Below are 16412 nucleotides of genomic sequence, written 5' to 3'. Positions count from 1 at the left end.
GGGGGGCTGTGAGCTGACGGGATGGGGGAGAGAAGAGGGAGCTCAGAGTGGGAGATGGTCTGCTCGAGGGGAGCAGGAATAAGGGGGGGAGGGGGTCCACCTTGGGAGTGGTCCAGGGACAATCCTAGTGTCATCACTAGGGAGTGAGTCAAGGTGATGAGCCTGCATTAAAGGCTTGCTACCAGCCAGTCATAGTATTAGTCACTGGGAAACCGCTAGCAATTAGAAAGATAGTCCCTGCCCTCTAGGGGCTTTTTCTTTTTTTTTTAATTGTAATAAATTTGTTTATATTTTCCAACTATGTGCAAAGATAGTTTTCAATGTTCATTTTTTTGATAAGGTTGTATGTTCTACATTTTATTCCTTCCCTACCCTTTCCCCTGGACAGCGAGTAATCTGATATAGGTTAGATATGTGCAGCTATGTTAAACTTATTTCTATATTAGTCATATTATAGAAGAATCAGGACAAAAGGGGGAAAAAAGTCACAAGAGGGATAAGCCATAAAGCATAAAACACATTTTTCAACGTGGACATAGTATGTTTGGCTCTGCCATCAGCCTCCAGAGTGGTTTCTCTCCCAGGTTTCTCAGGCTTGTCCTTGGTTCCTGAACTGAGGGGAGCAATGTCCATCATAATTGACCATCTCCCCATGCTCTGTTGGGGTAGACAGTGTTCCCTTTGGTCCCACTCCCTTTCCTCAGCCTCAGTTCACATAGGTTTTTCCAGACTTCTCTGAAGTCCAAAGGGGATTACATTCCCAATAGATAAGACCTCGACTAAGTCGGGGTGGGATGGGGAAGTCCACGACCTATGTCAGGAGAGGGAAGGAGGGAGCATACATGGCCCAGGCACTTCCTTAAAATGGAGGTTCCCCAATTGGAGCTGGGGGCAAAAGGATCATTGCAGGGAAGAAAGCCAAAGGGAAGGCCCAGCTGCAGTTGGATAATTGGGTAACAGTGGCCCCCGCGTAAGCCTGTTGCCAAGGAACCATGAGGGAGAAATTGGATGATGGGGGACACAGAGCCTGCCCTGATCCCGAGGCCAGCTCTCCCATCTGCTCTACCATGGTACCTTTTGTGGTAGACTAGTGAAATAACAAGCCACGTGAGCTGCAGTGGGCAAGGTCATTGTTCTTGGGGGGCTCAGAGAGCTGTGACCTCAGAGCCAGACTTAAAGGAGGGGGAAGAAGAACTAATAGGAACAGCAGGAACACAGGCACTAAGGTGGAGACGTGAGGAATTTGTATGGCAGATGGAGAGGAATCTTGTCTGACTAGAATGGAGAGTTCCTGGAAGGTTTGCTGTGGGACAATACTGACCAGTAGGGTGGAGCCCAGGTATGGAGGGCCTTGAGTGCTGGGGAAAGGAATCCTGAGCAGTAGTCTATTTTTGGCAAGGAGCCCCTAAAAGATTTTGAGCTCTGGCCTTATACCAATTGGACCCCATTGGGCACCAAAGGCAAGGATTCCATCTTGTAAGGATTCCATTAGCTGTGTGATCCTGGCCAGCTCACTTGACCCCATTTGCCTCGGTTCTCTCATCTGTAACATGAACTGGAGAAGGAAAGGGCAAACAATATCTCCAACATCTGCCAAGAAAATCCCAGATGGTTTTGTTTCACTAGGCCTCTCCAGAGGCCCAAAGAGAAGGGTCCAGATAAATCTCCAAGGGGCAGAGGGGGAAGAGGAAGGAAAAGACAAGACTGTTGAAAGAAATGCTTCGGAACCCTCCCCAGGGCAGCCAGGGCTGGGCCTCAATGGTCAAGAGACTGAGCCAAGAGGAAAAGTCCCATAAACTGAACAACCAATACAGACATCCTTCACTTTATTGCACTTTGCTTTATCACAATTCTCAGAGAAATTTTTTGTACAAATGAGTTGTAGCAGCCGTGCATTGAACAAGTCTTACAACGCCATTTTTCCACCAGCACAAGCTCCTGTCATTTTAGTAATTCTTGCCATATTTCAAACTATTACATTATAATTATATCTGTTATAGTGATCTGTGATCAGTGATGTTCAGTGTTCCATTTGTAATTTGGAGAGCCATAAAACTTGCCCATATTAGATGGTAAACTTAATGTTGGGTGAGGGGTGGCTAGGTGGTGCAGTGGATAGAGCACCAGCCCTGGAGTCAGGAGTACCTGGGTTCAAATTCAGTCTCTCAGACACTTAAAAATTACCTAGCTGTGTGGCCTTGGGCAAGCCACTTAACCCCATTTGCCTTGCAAAAACCTAAAAAAAAAAGAAAGTTGGGTGTGTTCTGGATAACTCCATAACTGGCCATTCCAGGCCTCCTGCCCACTCTTTGGGCCACTGTTCCCTGAAACACAACAGCAATATTGGAATTAAAGCAATTGATAACTCTGCAATGACTTTGAATTGTGCCAGTGAAAGGAAGACTCTGGCAGGTTTCATTGTTACCTTTAAGAAGTTGCCACAGCCACCACCACCTTCAACAACCATCATCCTGCTGAGGCAGCAACCAGAAGCATGGAGGCAAGACCCTCCCCAGGAAAGAGATTATGACTTTCTGGAGGGTCTGATGGGGAGCATTTTTTAGCAAAAAGTATTTTTCAATAGAAAAGTTCCACATGTTAAAAAATATTTATAGCAGCTCTTTTTGTAGTGGCAAAGAATCAGAAATTGAGGGGATGCCCATCAATTGAGGTTATGGTTATATGAATGTTACAGAGTAGTATTGTTCTATAAGAAACCCTGAGTAGTCGGACACTAGAGAAGTAGAAAGAATTACAGGAACTGATGCTGAGCTAAGTGTGTGAAACCAAGAGAACAATGTACACATTAACAGCAACATTGTGAGATGATCCTCCTTGATGGATGCAGCTCCTCCAGGCGGGACAACCCTGGGAGACCAGCTATGGTCCAGAGGGGAAAACAAAACAGAATCTGAGTGAACACTATGTTCACTTTTTTAAAACTTCTCTTATGGTTTTTCCTTCCTGTCCCATGGTTTTCTTTCTTTTCCTTTAATCCTAATTCCTCATACACAAAATGACTAATATATGAACCTGTGTAACACAAATGCACATGTACAACTTTTACCAGACTGTTTGCCATTGATGGGAAGGGGGTGAAAAGAGAGGGTGGTAGAAAGATGTATGACATATTTGTGCAAATGAACGAATGTTAAAAACTTTCATAGCATGTAAATGGAAAAATAAAATACCAAAAAAGTTACTTTAAATTAAGATGTGTACATTGTATTTTAGACCTAATTCTGTTGCACACTTAATAACCTAAATGTAGTATAAACATACTTTTAAAAATGCACCAGAAATCCAAACAATTTCCGAGACTTTTTTTATTGCAGTGATCTGGAACCAAATCCATGGTATCTCTGTAGTCTTCCTATGGAAATGCTTATTCCCCCGCGCCCCCCCCCCCCATTGACCCAAATCTGCTCATCGCAAAGGGACGATGCTGAGTCCTCCCGGGCGTTAGAATTCGGATGCTGCTCCTGCAATTTTTCTCTGGGGCCTCCCTCTCTAATCCCTAGGTTGAGGCCCCAGCCCTGGCTGCCCTTGGGAGGATAGATACTGAAGCATTTCTTTCTCCAACCTTCTTCCTTCCTCCTTCCCCTTTGACCCCTGGAGCTCTGGTTCATTCTCTGGACTTCTGGAAGTGTCCAAGCAGATTTGACAGTGGTAATGACTAGTAATAACTTGAAGTTCACACCAAATATTTTCATTTTACAGTTGGATACTTCAAAGGAATTGGTCTCATTTGGGTAGGGAGAGGCTTCTGTGGTACCAGAGATAGGGTGAGAAGGTAGAGTGGAATGGGTTGTGCCCAAGGGGCATCTGGGTGTCCTGCCCGGGGGCTAGGATCCCATTTCAGCCTAATGGCTTTCCTGCCCACACCCCAGAGGAGTCACAGAGGTGTGCCCTGCCTCAGCCAGCCCGGCTCCAACTCTGGGGTAGGCAGCCGGACTCCTCCGCCACACCCGAGGGTGCCAGCAGCGCCTGCCCTCGTCTTGCCGGCTCTGGTTTCACCCTGGCTCTGGCTGCTGGTGAGATCACAGTGTTGTCTTCTCAGCAGACTGGTATGACCCGACCTCCTCCTCTTCTCCCAAGGGAAAGCAGTGGGATGGTGCGGGTGGGCACTGGTGGCTCCAGTCCCTCCTGGGAGACCCCCCCCCCCAGACCCCTGTCTGTGTGTCTGTGGGTGACTTGGCCCTCAGAGGCTTGGGCCCGCATCGACAATCAATCCTCACGGCCTTCTCCTTTTTCCTCAGCAGTAGGTGCTCTCAAGGGCTCCCTCCCTGAACGCCCGCCCGACTGGCCAAGCTTCCCCAACAGAGAGGACTTTGTCTGCATGCTGAAGAAAATGGGTGAAGCCGTTGCCAGAGTTGCCAGGAAGGTGAATGAGACTGTGGAGAATGAATCAGATACTTTGGGTGAGTGAGGGAGTCTGAGTCAGGGGGGTTTTGTGAGAGAGAGAGAGAGAGAGAGTGTGTACAAAAAGAACTGGGAAACTGCTCCGTCTTCTTCAGGCTGCTTTCACAGAGGTTGTCCCATTTGATCTTTGCTATAAACCCACCATCCCCGCTCCCTGTGTTTCCTTAGGAAAGGAAAAGGCCTCTTTGGCATAAGTAGCCACCAGCTTGAGGGTCTGCCTGATGGAAACAGAGAGATCCTATTGATAGAATCTGATGGAAGGTTCTGAATTCTAGTCTGGCTGTAGGAAGGGGCCGGGGTCCTGAGGCACTGACTGCCAGGCTTTCCCAGGCTCTGACTGAGGCCAGTGAAGATCTGGAAGGACTCAGGAGCTATTAAGGATGCATTTGTGGGTGACCTTGTGACTTAGAGACCTTGTCCAGAGCATCTTTTGTGCCGCAGGCCTCTGGTATTTCTCTGGGGGAGGGGAGGGGGTGCCCAGGGACTGTTGCCAGAGCTCCAGAGATGTTTGGCTTTGCCATCAAGGTTTCCTGTGGGTCTCTCGCTCCCCCTGCATTCTAGTAATCTGAGATCTCCAGGGTAAGGACCTGCTTAGAACACACTCACTGGGGAGTCTGGGCTGAGAATGGGGGAGGTCTCTGGAGGGCTGCGGTTGTTTGACCTTTGTTCTGGAAGGAGTCCCCCAGAGTTGGGCATCCGCTACGTTGGAGTCCAGTTAGAGTAATGCAGGATATGCCTCCTGGAGAGAGTCTCTAGAGGAGGGGCTGGTAGGAGCTGGCCTGGTCCTCAGTGACCCTGAGGAGGAGTTATTTGGGAGTATGGCATCAAGCAGAGGGGCAGAGCCTGCAGAGGGAGCAGGAGGAACAGGCTCTCCAGGAAGATGGACAATCATCCAATTTAATTCAGCAGAAACGCCTTAGATGTCCTGCCGGGAAGTGGGATGATGGGCAGGAATTGGGGGGCGCTTAGCAGTGGGAGGATTTGGGAGACGGCTTTAGGGCTGAGCCCTGAAAGCTGGGAACGAGGTAGCCTCAGGAATGAAGAGGAGATGGACCACAGGCACAGGCCCCCGAAGTATCTGAGGAGGATTGGGGCAGGACTGGAGCCCTTTAGCCAGACCAAACTCTTTCTTGGCTGGTGTGTCTGAGGGAGCTTGAAATTCATTTAAGGTGCCCCATAGTCCAGGATGGCAAGGACTGGGCAGAGCCTTGAGCAGCTGTGAGTTTACGCTAACCTTGGAGAGAATAGCATCAGCTGAGGCCCGAGCTGGGGGAGCTGGAGCCCCCGAGAGGTGGGGAGGGGGCTGAGACCATGAAGAGATGGGCTCTTGGGGCTCAGCTGGGAAGGGAGGGGGGGGCAGAGTCGAGGGAGAAGCAGTTGCTGTGCCAGTACAAGTAAGTGAGGAAGAAGGAAGTCAGTGGGGAGACGAAGGGCCATGATCCAAGGGACCAGCCCAGGGGAAGAGGGGAGCAGCCTTGGGGAGGCCAGGGACCAAGCCCTGGAACCCATGAGAGAGGCAGGAGACAGGAGACGAGAGGGAAGCCCTCCCCTGTGAATGAGTGAGTTTTCAAATGAAAAAGCACATATAAAGCACTTACTGTGTACCATGCATTGTGCAGGCAGCAGAGGGGCTGCTCTTGAGGAAGGCCTGGGGTCAGAGCCCCCTTCCCCCTCCCCCCAGACCTGCTGCCCGGGTGGCTTGGGACAAGTCCTTTCAGTTTGCTCCCTTGTAACCCCCGGGCCTCCTAGGCCCCTGGCAGCTCTAGATCTTCACTTTGAGCAAGGTCAGGTGGAGGCTCCCCCAGCTCTGCTAGGGCCGGCTGTGGTTGGAGTGGTAGGGGGACAAGGGATGGGGCAAACGGGTGGACAGCTCAGAAATGACTGGCAGGAGTGGGGGGAGAGTGAGTGGGCCCTTGGGGCAGCCGAGGAGGAGAGTCTGGAGGTTTGGGGCAGTCACTGAAATAGGGAAGAGAAGCCTTGCTGGGCAGCAGGGTGGGCCCAGGGGTCAGGTAACCTAGCCTCTGGTGCTCTAGTCGGCAGAGCCTGGGACTTCCTTTTGAGGCCTCATTGTGGGAGAAGGAGCAGCGACACCAGATGGTGGGAGTGACGCCGGGTTGGGGGTCAACAGAACAGGAGGAGGAACCAAGGGTGGAGTGTGATGAACAGGGTGAAGGTGGGGAGGTCATGGAGAGGGGTGGGGGGACGGGAACTGGATGGTCCAACAAGGAAGAGGAAAGGGTGATGGAAAGAGGGGGTGAGCTTGATGGACTGCCACGGGGAGGGGAGTGCACAAGGATCAGTGGGAGGGTCTGTTTGGAGAAGAGACAAGGGGCTAGCCCAAGCCAGCTGGACCCTGGGTGGGTCAGTGAGCAGCGGCACAGAGCAGCCCCCAGCCTGTTGTCCCGTGCTGGGCGGCCACATCCAGAGGGTCAGGGTCTGTGCTGATTGTCACGTGGCCTCGGCAAGATGGGGTGGACTAGAAGGGCAGGACCTGCCAACGCCACATAGTGGCAGAGTAGATGGGGCGTGGGGACTGCACTTGCAGCTGGAAGGCCTGGATTCAGATCTTGCCTCAGTCACTTACTATTTCATCATACACACACACACACACCATTCCCCTTTCCATTGAGCAAATTTTAAAATATCCAGAAAAATAAAAGTCCTTAATATGACCTTATGTATTCTGACATCTCAAGTCCATCCCCTCTCAAGGTAAACGGGGGGGGGGGGGGGCTTCCTCTCCATTCCTTGCCTGACTGGAGGAAGGGACCGGGGTGCTGAGGCACTGACTGCCAGGCTTTCCCAGACTCTGATTTATCCTTGCATGGATCAGAGTTCTTGAGTCTTGCCCTGATGTTTTTCTCTTTAATTGAGTGAGCTTTGTAGCCTGCCTTGGGTCAGCCAGTCTCCCAGTTTCCTCTCCACCCCTATGCCCTCTTTTCTTGGAGCTCAGTAATGCAAACATTACCAAGGTGCTGCCCCAGGAGCCTCTTAGACTTACCAGAGTGATTGGTGTGAAAAGAGCCAGATGACCTCTTTGTAGCGGGGGCTTTTTTCCTTTGACCTCTCAGGGGCATGGGCCCCACAGGCATCTGTGACAGTTAAGGTTTGGTGCTTCCAGGTTGCTTTGGGCAGCCAGGGGTGCAGGGGGTCCAGCGCTGTGCCTGGACTACACTTTGGCCCCTGTCCTAATAGTGGGATCTGGGTGAGTATGTCCCTTAAGCTCTGGCTGCCCCCGTCTCCTTGTGACAGTGGTAACCCCCTCCCAGGGTGGTTGTGGGGATCCCACCTGACCACCTCTGTCTGGCTTTGGCTCTGGAGATTTTGGCTGCCAATGCTTTCGGACTTGGCTAAATCAGAGCCCAGCCTGGCCCCCTCTGCTGCCCGTTTTCCTCCAGCCCCTCCAGTGAGTGTTGTCTCTTCTTTTGTCTCGTTTGCCAGTTTATTGGGCACCAGGGGAACCTCAAAACGTGCATTTCTTGAATTATTAGTGATTTGGAGCATTTTTAGGTGGTTGTGGATCACTTTGGATCTCTTCCATCAAAACCTTTGACCTTTATCATTAATAGACACTCTCAGATTGGATGTGATCAGTGGCCTCCCAGGACTCTTTTAAACTGCAAATGTCCAATCCTGGGGTCCATAAGGGCCGACACAATGTCATGGAAGGACCCAAGGGGGAGGGTTGGGATTATTCCCTATTAAGCACTTGAAGGCTGCCTGGTGGAGGTGGGCAGAGTGCCCCAGACACTGAACTCTGATTAGTTGTGTGACCATGGGCAAATCACTTGACCCTGACTGCCTCACACCCAGGGCCATCTGCAGTTGTCCTGATTCATTTTTGACCACTGGACCCAGATGGCTCCGGAGAAGAAAGTGAGGCTGGTGACCTAGCACAGCCCTCTGCCCTCAAATCAGCTCATGTGCTTGTCATGGCATCACTTCCAAGATGTAGTCTTCAGAAATGAAGGACAGACATTATTATAGCCTGGCATTGAAAGCCAACTGTAGTCTGGTGCCGGGCTCCCTATCACACCCCCACATTGTGGCCCAATTGGCTGATTTGCCACTCCCTGGACTTGACCTTCTTCCTGGTCTCGGGGCCTTTGCCCAGGTGCCCAGCAGGCCTGGGCAGCATCCTCCTCACCTGGGCCTCAGCACAGGGCAACTCCTTCAGGAAGCTTCTCAGCAGCCCCTTCCCATTAGTCTCATTCTCTTCTCATCTTCTCATCTGCTCACGTGTGGTGGCCACACATAGGATGGAAGCCCTCAGAAGGCAGGGAGCATTGGTCATTCTGCCTTGGTGGCCCCAGAGCCCCCCAAGGTGCCGGCACTTCCCAGGCCCCTCCTAAGTGCTGGTGGGATTAAACTGAAACGTGGAATGGCCAGAGCTCTACAGCCAGAAGGGAGCCCAAGGCCTTTCTGTCCCCCTCCCATTCTATAGATGAGGAAGCCAAGGCCCACAGAGGGTCCGGGACTGGGCCACAGATGGATGAATGGATGGATCCAGTCTAGAATCCCAGACTCTCCGGCTTGGGAAGGAGTCAGTTCCTATAGGACAGAGGTGGTTTCCTTCTCTTCCTTTGTCTTTGAGAGTTCCCTAGGGCTCCGCTGTCTGGTGTTCTGCCAGGTCCTGTGAGGCGACCCCGACTGCTGTGTCTGGTGTGTGTGGGCATGTGTGTGCATGTAAATGATGTATACACATGTGAACTTGAGTGTACGTGTGTATGTGTGTGAGAGCTTGTGTGGATGTGCACTGTGAGCTTATGTGTGTGCATGGCTAGCTTGTGTGGATGTGTGAGCTTGTGTGCGTGTGTGTAAATGTGTGCACTGTAAGCTTGTGGGTGTAAATGTGTGTGCGCACTGAGCTTGTGGGTGTGCTTGTGCATTGCAAGCTTATATGTGTGCACTGCAAGCTTGTGTGCTTGTGTGTGGTTACTGTGAGCTTATGTGTGTGCATGTGTATAAATGTGTGTGCGCCCTGTGAGCTTGCGTGTGTGTGTAAGCTTGTGCGTGTGCATTGCGAGCTTATGTGTGTATGTGTGTAAATTGTGTGTGTGTGTGCACTGTGAGCTGGTGTGTGTGCACTGCGAGCTGGTGTGGGTGGGTGCAAGCTGAGCCTCACTGGGGAGAGGCTCCAATTCAGCACCACACAGGGAGGGGCTTCACCTGATGACTGTATTTCAGAAGAACTGATTTTCTTTTTAATCTGGGTGTCCAGGGGCTGCACCAGCCCCTGCCCAAGGGGGCCAGGACCCAGAGCAGGTAAAGAGTCTCTGGGCTGGTCTGAAATCAGGCCCTCTGTGTGTGTGCGCGAGCACGTGTGTGTGTGCCAGCCGGCAGCTGCCCCTGCATGAACCTCCCCAGGCCTTCTGGCTTCTCGCGGCCCCAGGGGCGGTGTCCCGGCCCGGCCCAGGCTTCTGGCTCTGGCTCTTGTGGGCCACCTCCAGGAGGCCCCAGAGTGGGAGAGGCTGGGTGCCCCCTCCAGACAGGGCAGCCTCTGTTGCCTTCGGGCCGCTTCTCCCACCTCCTAGGATGGAGCGGCATCTTGGCCCTCTGGGCCCCATCCAGGCAGGGCTCTGGGGCTCGGTATTGTTGTGGTTGCCTACATTGGGAGATCCTGCCCAGGGAAGGGCCTGCCCTCTGCAGCCTCCCTGGGTGATTTGGGGCAAGTTTGTAATAAGGGCTTTTTCTTAATTTTTTCCCCTTTCCCCTCTTCCGCCCCCCAAAAAAGAGACAGAAGACAAGAAGGAGCAGGAAGGCTCTGACAGCAGCATGCCAGGCGGTCAGAGACCACAGGAAGCAGCCCCACGCGGTAGAGGCTCGTCACTGGCCTGGCCGGCCTCTTCAGTCCTGTAACATTTTTGGAAACAGCCTCGTGATTTGCAGTTGGTTAGGGTTAGAATTTTAGGAATGGAACGACAGTCATTTATGAAGCAGCGGCTCCGTCTGGGCAGCTCATGGTGGATGAGTGTTGCCTGGCCCTCGGGAAGGTCAGGGTCCAAGCTCTGCCCCCCTGGCCTTTCTGTGGCCCGAGCCCAGTTCCCAGTTCTGCTTCTGACCCTTCCTGCCCCAGGGATCTTGGGGAGGGGGTCGCTTCTCTCTCTGGAAGGCTCCTGGGCCCCAAGGAGGGGCTGGGGTTGGACCAGAGGCCAGTTCTCCCCGGCCCTCCTGGGTCTTGACTGCAGACGACCAGCAGGTGGCGGCCTTCTCCAGGTCTCAGAGGCTGAGCTTGGCACAGATGTCAGTGGGGCTGGGGAGAGGAGGAGGATGGAGGAGGGATGAGGCTGGATGGCATCTCTCCTGCTGTGGCATAGGTTCCTTAGAGGGGGAGGGGGGAGGCACTGATGCTGTAGGGGTCGAAGGGCTTGCCCTGCTGACTCAAGCTTTAATGCTCAGGAAGAGTGCCAGGGCCGGCAGTGTCCACAGAGTGCCTGCGATGGCCAGGAGCTGTCCTGAGAGCATTGCCCGGGAGCAGGGGCTATAGGTGGAGTAGGGGTCCTCATGGGCCTCGAGGATGTCCTCTGGCTCAGCCCGTTGTGGTCAGACTCCCAGAGAAGTTGGAGATCAGAGGACAGGGAGGGAGCCCGAGGATCGGCAGTGGATAGAGGGCAGGGGCCTAGCTTGGATGCCTGCCAACAGCTTGAATCTTAACCAATTGAGATTCTCTGGTTCTATAAAATACAAAAAAACCCAGTATGACTAAGCTGGGTCTGCCATGGTGGCTTTGTGGCCCCGTCACGATGGTTCTACCCATCTGCAGCAGATCGCCCTGCTTGACTCTTGTGCCCCTCCCTCCACATTCTGAGCCCCCCCCCTTGACTCTTATCCCCCCCTTCACATTCTGAGCCTCCTCTTGGCTCTTGTCCCCCCCCCCCCATTCTGAGCTCCCTCCTCTTTGGGGATGTTGAGAGGCTATCGGTGGGATCTGTGGCCTGTCCGTTGAGGCACTCTCGCTCTTTGCTATTGGCCCAATCCCCCCCCCCCCCCCGAGAACTTTTGTTTGATGATAAGCCTTATGCTGCTTCTCCCTTGGTGATGTGTATCTGCTCGTGCTCGCCATTCCCCCATTGGGTCTCCCTTTGGTGAATAAACCCTCTTCTTCTTTGGAGACTGTCTTGATTGACTGAAGAGCTTCCATGGTGGAAAGATAGGCCTTTATTTTGTTTTGTTTTGTTTTTTTAGGTTTTTGCAAAGCAAATGGGGTTAAGTGGCTTGCCCAAGGCCACACGGCTAGGTAATTATTAAGTGTCTGAAACCGGATTTGAACCCAGGTACTCCTGACTCCAGAGCCGGTGCTTTATCCACTACACCACCTAGCCGCCCCAGATAGGCCTTTATTTTAGGAAAGTCTTGTGCTTTCCCCAGCGGGCTCACCCGCCCTCTTCTTTCTCTTCTCCAGTGCCCATCCAGGGGATGCTCAGGGACCAGCTCTGTGTGTGGACACACACCATTGTTCATCCACTTGGCATTTCTTGTGTGAATGATTAGATGAACTCAAACTCTCCTAGGAGGCTCCCCAGTTGTTCCGGGGCTGGATGTCATCTTCCCCGTCTGTGGGGAATCCTGCTTTCACTGGGGCTTGACACATTGCTGCTTCGGCCACACATCCTGAAAACCCTTCCCTGGATCTGGGCTGAGAATTATCAGGTTGCTCACCTGCGCTGAGGGGCCTGGAAGGCTCTGCAGTGCCCTTGCAAGATTGGAAATCCAAAGCCCTCAGCCCAGATTCTTCATCTGCCAAGTGAGGGAGTCAGACCAGATGACCTTTGAGATTCTGACAGTTTTAGAGCAAGGATGCAGTGAGCCTCTTTCCTGTGTGGTCCCCCTCGCTCTGTCTTAAGTCTCCTCTGTATAAGTCCCTGGACCCTCTGATTCTCTGAGATTCCTAGGGAGGAAGTGAACCTTGGTCCACTTAGAGAGCCATCCTAAGGAGGGAATTTGCCCCAGGCTTGTCCTCCTCTAGCATGGCTCCCCCAGCTTCAGCCCCTCCCACTGACTCCCCTTTGCTGGCAAGGCTACCCCCACCTGCCTGCGCCTCTCCCAACTTCCAGATCAGGGTGTCCGGCTGGCGGGCCTTCCCTGCCTCTCCCCCAGCCTTTGGAACTTGAAGCTTGGGAGGGGGAGCATGAACCTCATGAAGCCCACAGCTGTGACTCCTTCAGTGAGCTTTGGTTGGCACCCCTACTCGATGCTAAGGACAAGGTGATCATAGAGAAGTCATCAGTGTGTTGAGGGAAGGAGAGAGTATTCTGCTTCCGAGGGAGATAATTAGCTAGTTTTCTAACATCAAAAAATCCCATACCGGCCACAGAACGAAAATATTCTGTCGGAGAGAGAAAGGAGCAAGGGCGTAATTTGGTGTCATCAAAGAAGCAGCTGTTGGTGAAAAGTGAGAGGGTTCAGCCCAGCAGGGATGGCTTCAGACGTCTTTTAGAAGACTTCTTAAGATCAAGTCATGAGGTGATTGTGAGAGGAAGGCAGGCAGGTGAGGATACAGCCATGAGGACCACAAGAGGCCCCTGACCCTGCTGCTCTTTCCATAGGACCCCCCCCCAATTACAGGCTGATCTTATGTCCCAGACGAGCAAGAATTCTGATGATTCTACTTGGGGGGAAGTTCTTAAATTTGGCATTTGCAAACTTGTTTAAAAACTATTTTAATAACTCCATTTCACTATCATTGGTTTCCTTGGGAATCCTGTGTTTATTTTATTCATTTGAAAACATGTTCTTGAGAAGGGTCCCTTGGCTATCCCAGACAGCCAGAGGTGGGGTCCAGGGCACCCAGGAGGCCAGTGATCCCTGCCTTTAGGAACTGAATGAACTCTAGCAATTAGTGCTAGCCGTGGTCACAAAGCCCTGTCCAGTGAGGGCCACCTTTGATCCTCAGAACAGCCTTGGTGCTGTGGTTGTCCCCATTCTACAGGTGAGGATACTGAGGCAGAGAGAGCTCTAGCCAGGCCTGACTCCACATCTGGCACACTGTGCACTGTCCTGCCAGGTTGGGGCAGTAGATTGAGAAAGACTCGGGGTCTAGCTCCTGAACCTGCTCTGTCCGCACTCCTTGTTTTCCTCATCTGTAAATGGGACCCCTCCTCCTTGCCCCTGGGGGCCCCTACAACTCTGCTTGGCTAGGACTCCTCTGTGCCAGGGTCCTGCAGCAGCCCCACCTGGGAGTCACAGAAGGAGGGCACTGACAACTAGGAGGTGGCATGGGACCAGGGGGAGGGGGTGGTGAGTGGTGCCAGCTGGAGGTTTGCTTGGCCTGGTGCAGTCTTGGAGAATAGTCTCGTCTTCGCCATGTTGTTGGGGTTTTGGTGAAGGACCTCATGGCAAGAGGAGGTGTTTTTGTAGTTTGAAAATCAACTTACTTCCCACACTAATGTCCCAAACTAGATTTGATGCCCACCCTCATCTCTCCCTTTCTCCTGAGTGACGCCCAGGCCAGACTGGCATTTCTGGTCAGAGTGGATGTAGTTGATGGTGAGATTCCTGAGTCGATGGCTTGTTGTGAAGGAAGGGAAGGTAGACATGAAACTCTGGCTATGGAAGATGCCAGGCTCTCATTGCTGGGGACATGAGGAGTGAGACAGACCCTGCTCTCAAGGGCCCCCGCGACTAACGATGGCTAAAGGGCGTTTGCCGAACAATTCTCTATGGTCCCAGAAGGCAGACGTCATCCCCATTTTACAGCTGAGAAAACTGAGGCAGAGAGCAGCTCAGCGCCTTGCTCAGGAGCCACCCTTGGGCACCCAGGCTGTACCACTTCTCTGCCTGCCGAGGGGGTCAGCTCTTCTAGGGACCCCTAGCCCCGAGGGCTGAGCCTGGCACCTGGGGGGGCCAAGAGGACCTTGTGGCTGAGCTCAGTTTCAGGCCAGCAGCTTAGCTCCATTCTGTGTGTCTGTGGCGGGGGGGCCGTCCTGGGTCAGTCCCCTCCTCAAGAAGACTCTGTGGTTCCCTCTTGTCTTGGGATCGGTGTCCAGACTCTTCAGCTGGACGTGACAAAGACTTGCCTCCCTGCCAGGCTTCTCTAGTGGTGCAGGTGGGCAGGCGCACCCCCCATCTCTGGGCCCTTGCCTGGCTGCCCCAGACTCCTGGCATGCCCTCTCTGCTCTCCCACCTCAGAGTCCTAGTGATGTTGATCTGAAGGGCCAATTCCTCCTGGACCTTCTCCTGACTGCCCAGCTGCTGATGCCTCCTCCCCATTTGCTCACCTGCGCGGCGTCTCCTCCAGCAAGAGGTCAGACCCATCCGGGACTAGCTTGGGCCCCAGTGTTTGGTCACTAAGAGGATGGGTCTTCTCTGACTCCTTCCATCCTTGGACCCAGGCTCCAGCCCACACCCCCTCTACCATGTGACCTACACTTCTCTCCCATTCACTGAACCCACTAAGGGAACAAATAATTAAAAAGAGGAAAAACCTGCAGCCATTTTTAAAAAATAGATCTTTATGGCTCTTTTCTTTTGCCATTGCCTACATTTCCCTCTTTATCCCTTTTCTTTACCCTTCTCAGAGATTCACCCCATATAACAGGATTTTTCTTTTTAAAAAGAAAATTAAAAAAACAAAACAAAACCTGATTAGCATATTATAAAAATCTGGAGATTCTGTGATGTCCCATCCGTTGTGTCGGAGGGAGGTGCCGTCCTCTGGTCCGCTTTCAGGCCCTGCTTGTTCTCGGGTCCCGGGGACACGGGGGTGGTTCTGTTGACATTGCTGTCTTTGCCCGGCTTGTTGCTTTCTTGCTTCATTGCTTGGGGTCAGCAAGTCCTTCCACACGCCTCTCCTGTCAGCGTGCTTATGGCTTTTACTCCACAGAGCTGCTGTGTCTAGAGGCCAGAGTTTTCTTCTGCCTTACCCAGTGAGTAGTGCCAGCTCTTTCCAAAGCTTTGCTGTCCCCACCGATGCTGCTCTGAATAGTTGTGTATCCTCAGGACTTTCTTTTTATCAATGACCTCTTGGATATGGGTTTAGCAGGGGAAGCCTCAGGGCATTTTAGCCATTTGTCTAATTCCTGATTGCTTTCCACAATGGTTGTACGATTTACTATTCCATCAATACTGCCTTCATGTAGTCCCATGTGTTCTTTTTTCTTTTTAAAAAAAATGTTATTTAAGACAATGGGTTAAGTGACTTGCCTAATGTCACACAGCTAGGTAATTAAGTGTCTGAGACAGGATTTGAACTCAGGTCCTCCTGACTCCAGGGTGCTCTCTCCACCACAGTGGTTTCTTTTTTGTTTGTTTTTTGTTTTTTAGGGTTTTGCAAGGCAATGTGGTTAAGTGGCTTGCCCAAGGCCACATTAAGTGTCTGAGGCTGGATTTGAACCCAGGTACTCCTGACTCCAGGGCCAGTGCTCTATCCACCGTCCACCTAGCCACCTCCACAGTGTTTTTTGTTAAACATTTTTTACGTAAAGTTTTGATTTCTAAATTCTACCCTCCTTTCCCTCCCACTCCCTGAGGTGGCAAGCAGCCAGATAGAGATTATATGTGTGCAGTTGGTCATTTTGTCCAAGAAGCAGTGGCGGATGGGAGGTGCCATCGTCAGTCCCTCAGGATTGACTTGGGTCTTGTATTGGTGAGGAGGCTGAGACATGCACAGGCAGAGGGGGAGCCCCTCCTCTGGGGAAGATCAGGTCACAACACTGGGCCACGGGCTCTCCTTTCCAGGGAAGGCAACCTCCCAGAATTGGCAGATGTGGGGCAGGCGTGCCCTCTGGAGGGGCAGGGCTCTTGGGTCTTGTATTGGTGAACGTCTCAGCCTCCTCAGCAAAACAAGACCCAAGCCAGTCCTGAGGGACTGACGATGGCATGGAACGGTATCGCTGTGTGTTGGGTTTCCCATTCTGTTCACTTCACCAGCCTCAGTTCCTGTCTTTCCAGGCTTTTTCTGAAGTTGTCCTGCTTGCTGTTTCTTATAGCACCATAGGATCCCATTACAATCTCATCCTTCAGCCGGTTTAGCTGCTCCCTCATTGACTGGC

At 52.3% G+C, this 16412-nt stretch overlaps 1 protein-coding gene across 4 annotated transcripts in view; it reads left to right on the top strand.

The window, feature by feature from the left end:
- LRRC20 (leucine rich repeat containing 20) overlaps positions 1–16412 on the top strand; it is a 68257-nt gene that overhangs the window by 1412 nt on the left and 50433 nt on the right. For 2 of the 4 annotated variants that reach the window (XM_074232453.1, XM_074232455.1), the window contains exon 2: positions 4260–4421. In XM_074232453.1, the coding sequence (XP_074088554.1) occupies positions 4340–4421 (82 nt within the window). In that variant the 5' untranslated portion in view covers positions 4260–4339. Of the gene's footprint in view, positions 1–90; positions 4422–16412 lie in introns of those variants that run through there. The other 2 variants (XM_074232454.1, XM_074232452.1) reach the window with 2 other exon arrangements.

This window comes from Macrotis lagotis, chromosome 4, assembly GCF_037893015.1.
Source record: "Macrotis lagotis isolate mMagLag1 chromosome 4, bilby.v1.9.chrom.fasta, whole genome shotgun sequence".
NCBI classification, from domain to species: domain Eukaryota; kingdom Metazoa; phylum Chordata; class Mammalia; order Peramelemorphia; family Peramelidae; genus Macrotis; species Macrotis lagotis.
The sequence above is the reverse complement of the archived record's forward strand: the minus strand, read 5'-3'. Positions and strand labels throughout refer to the sequence as shown.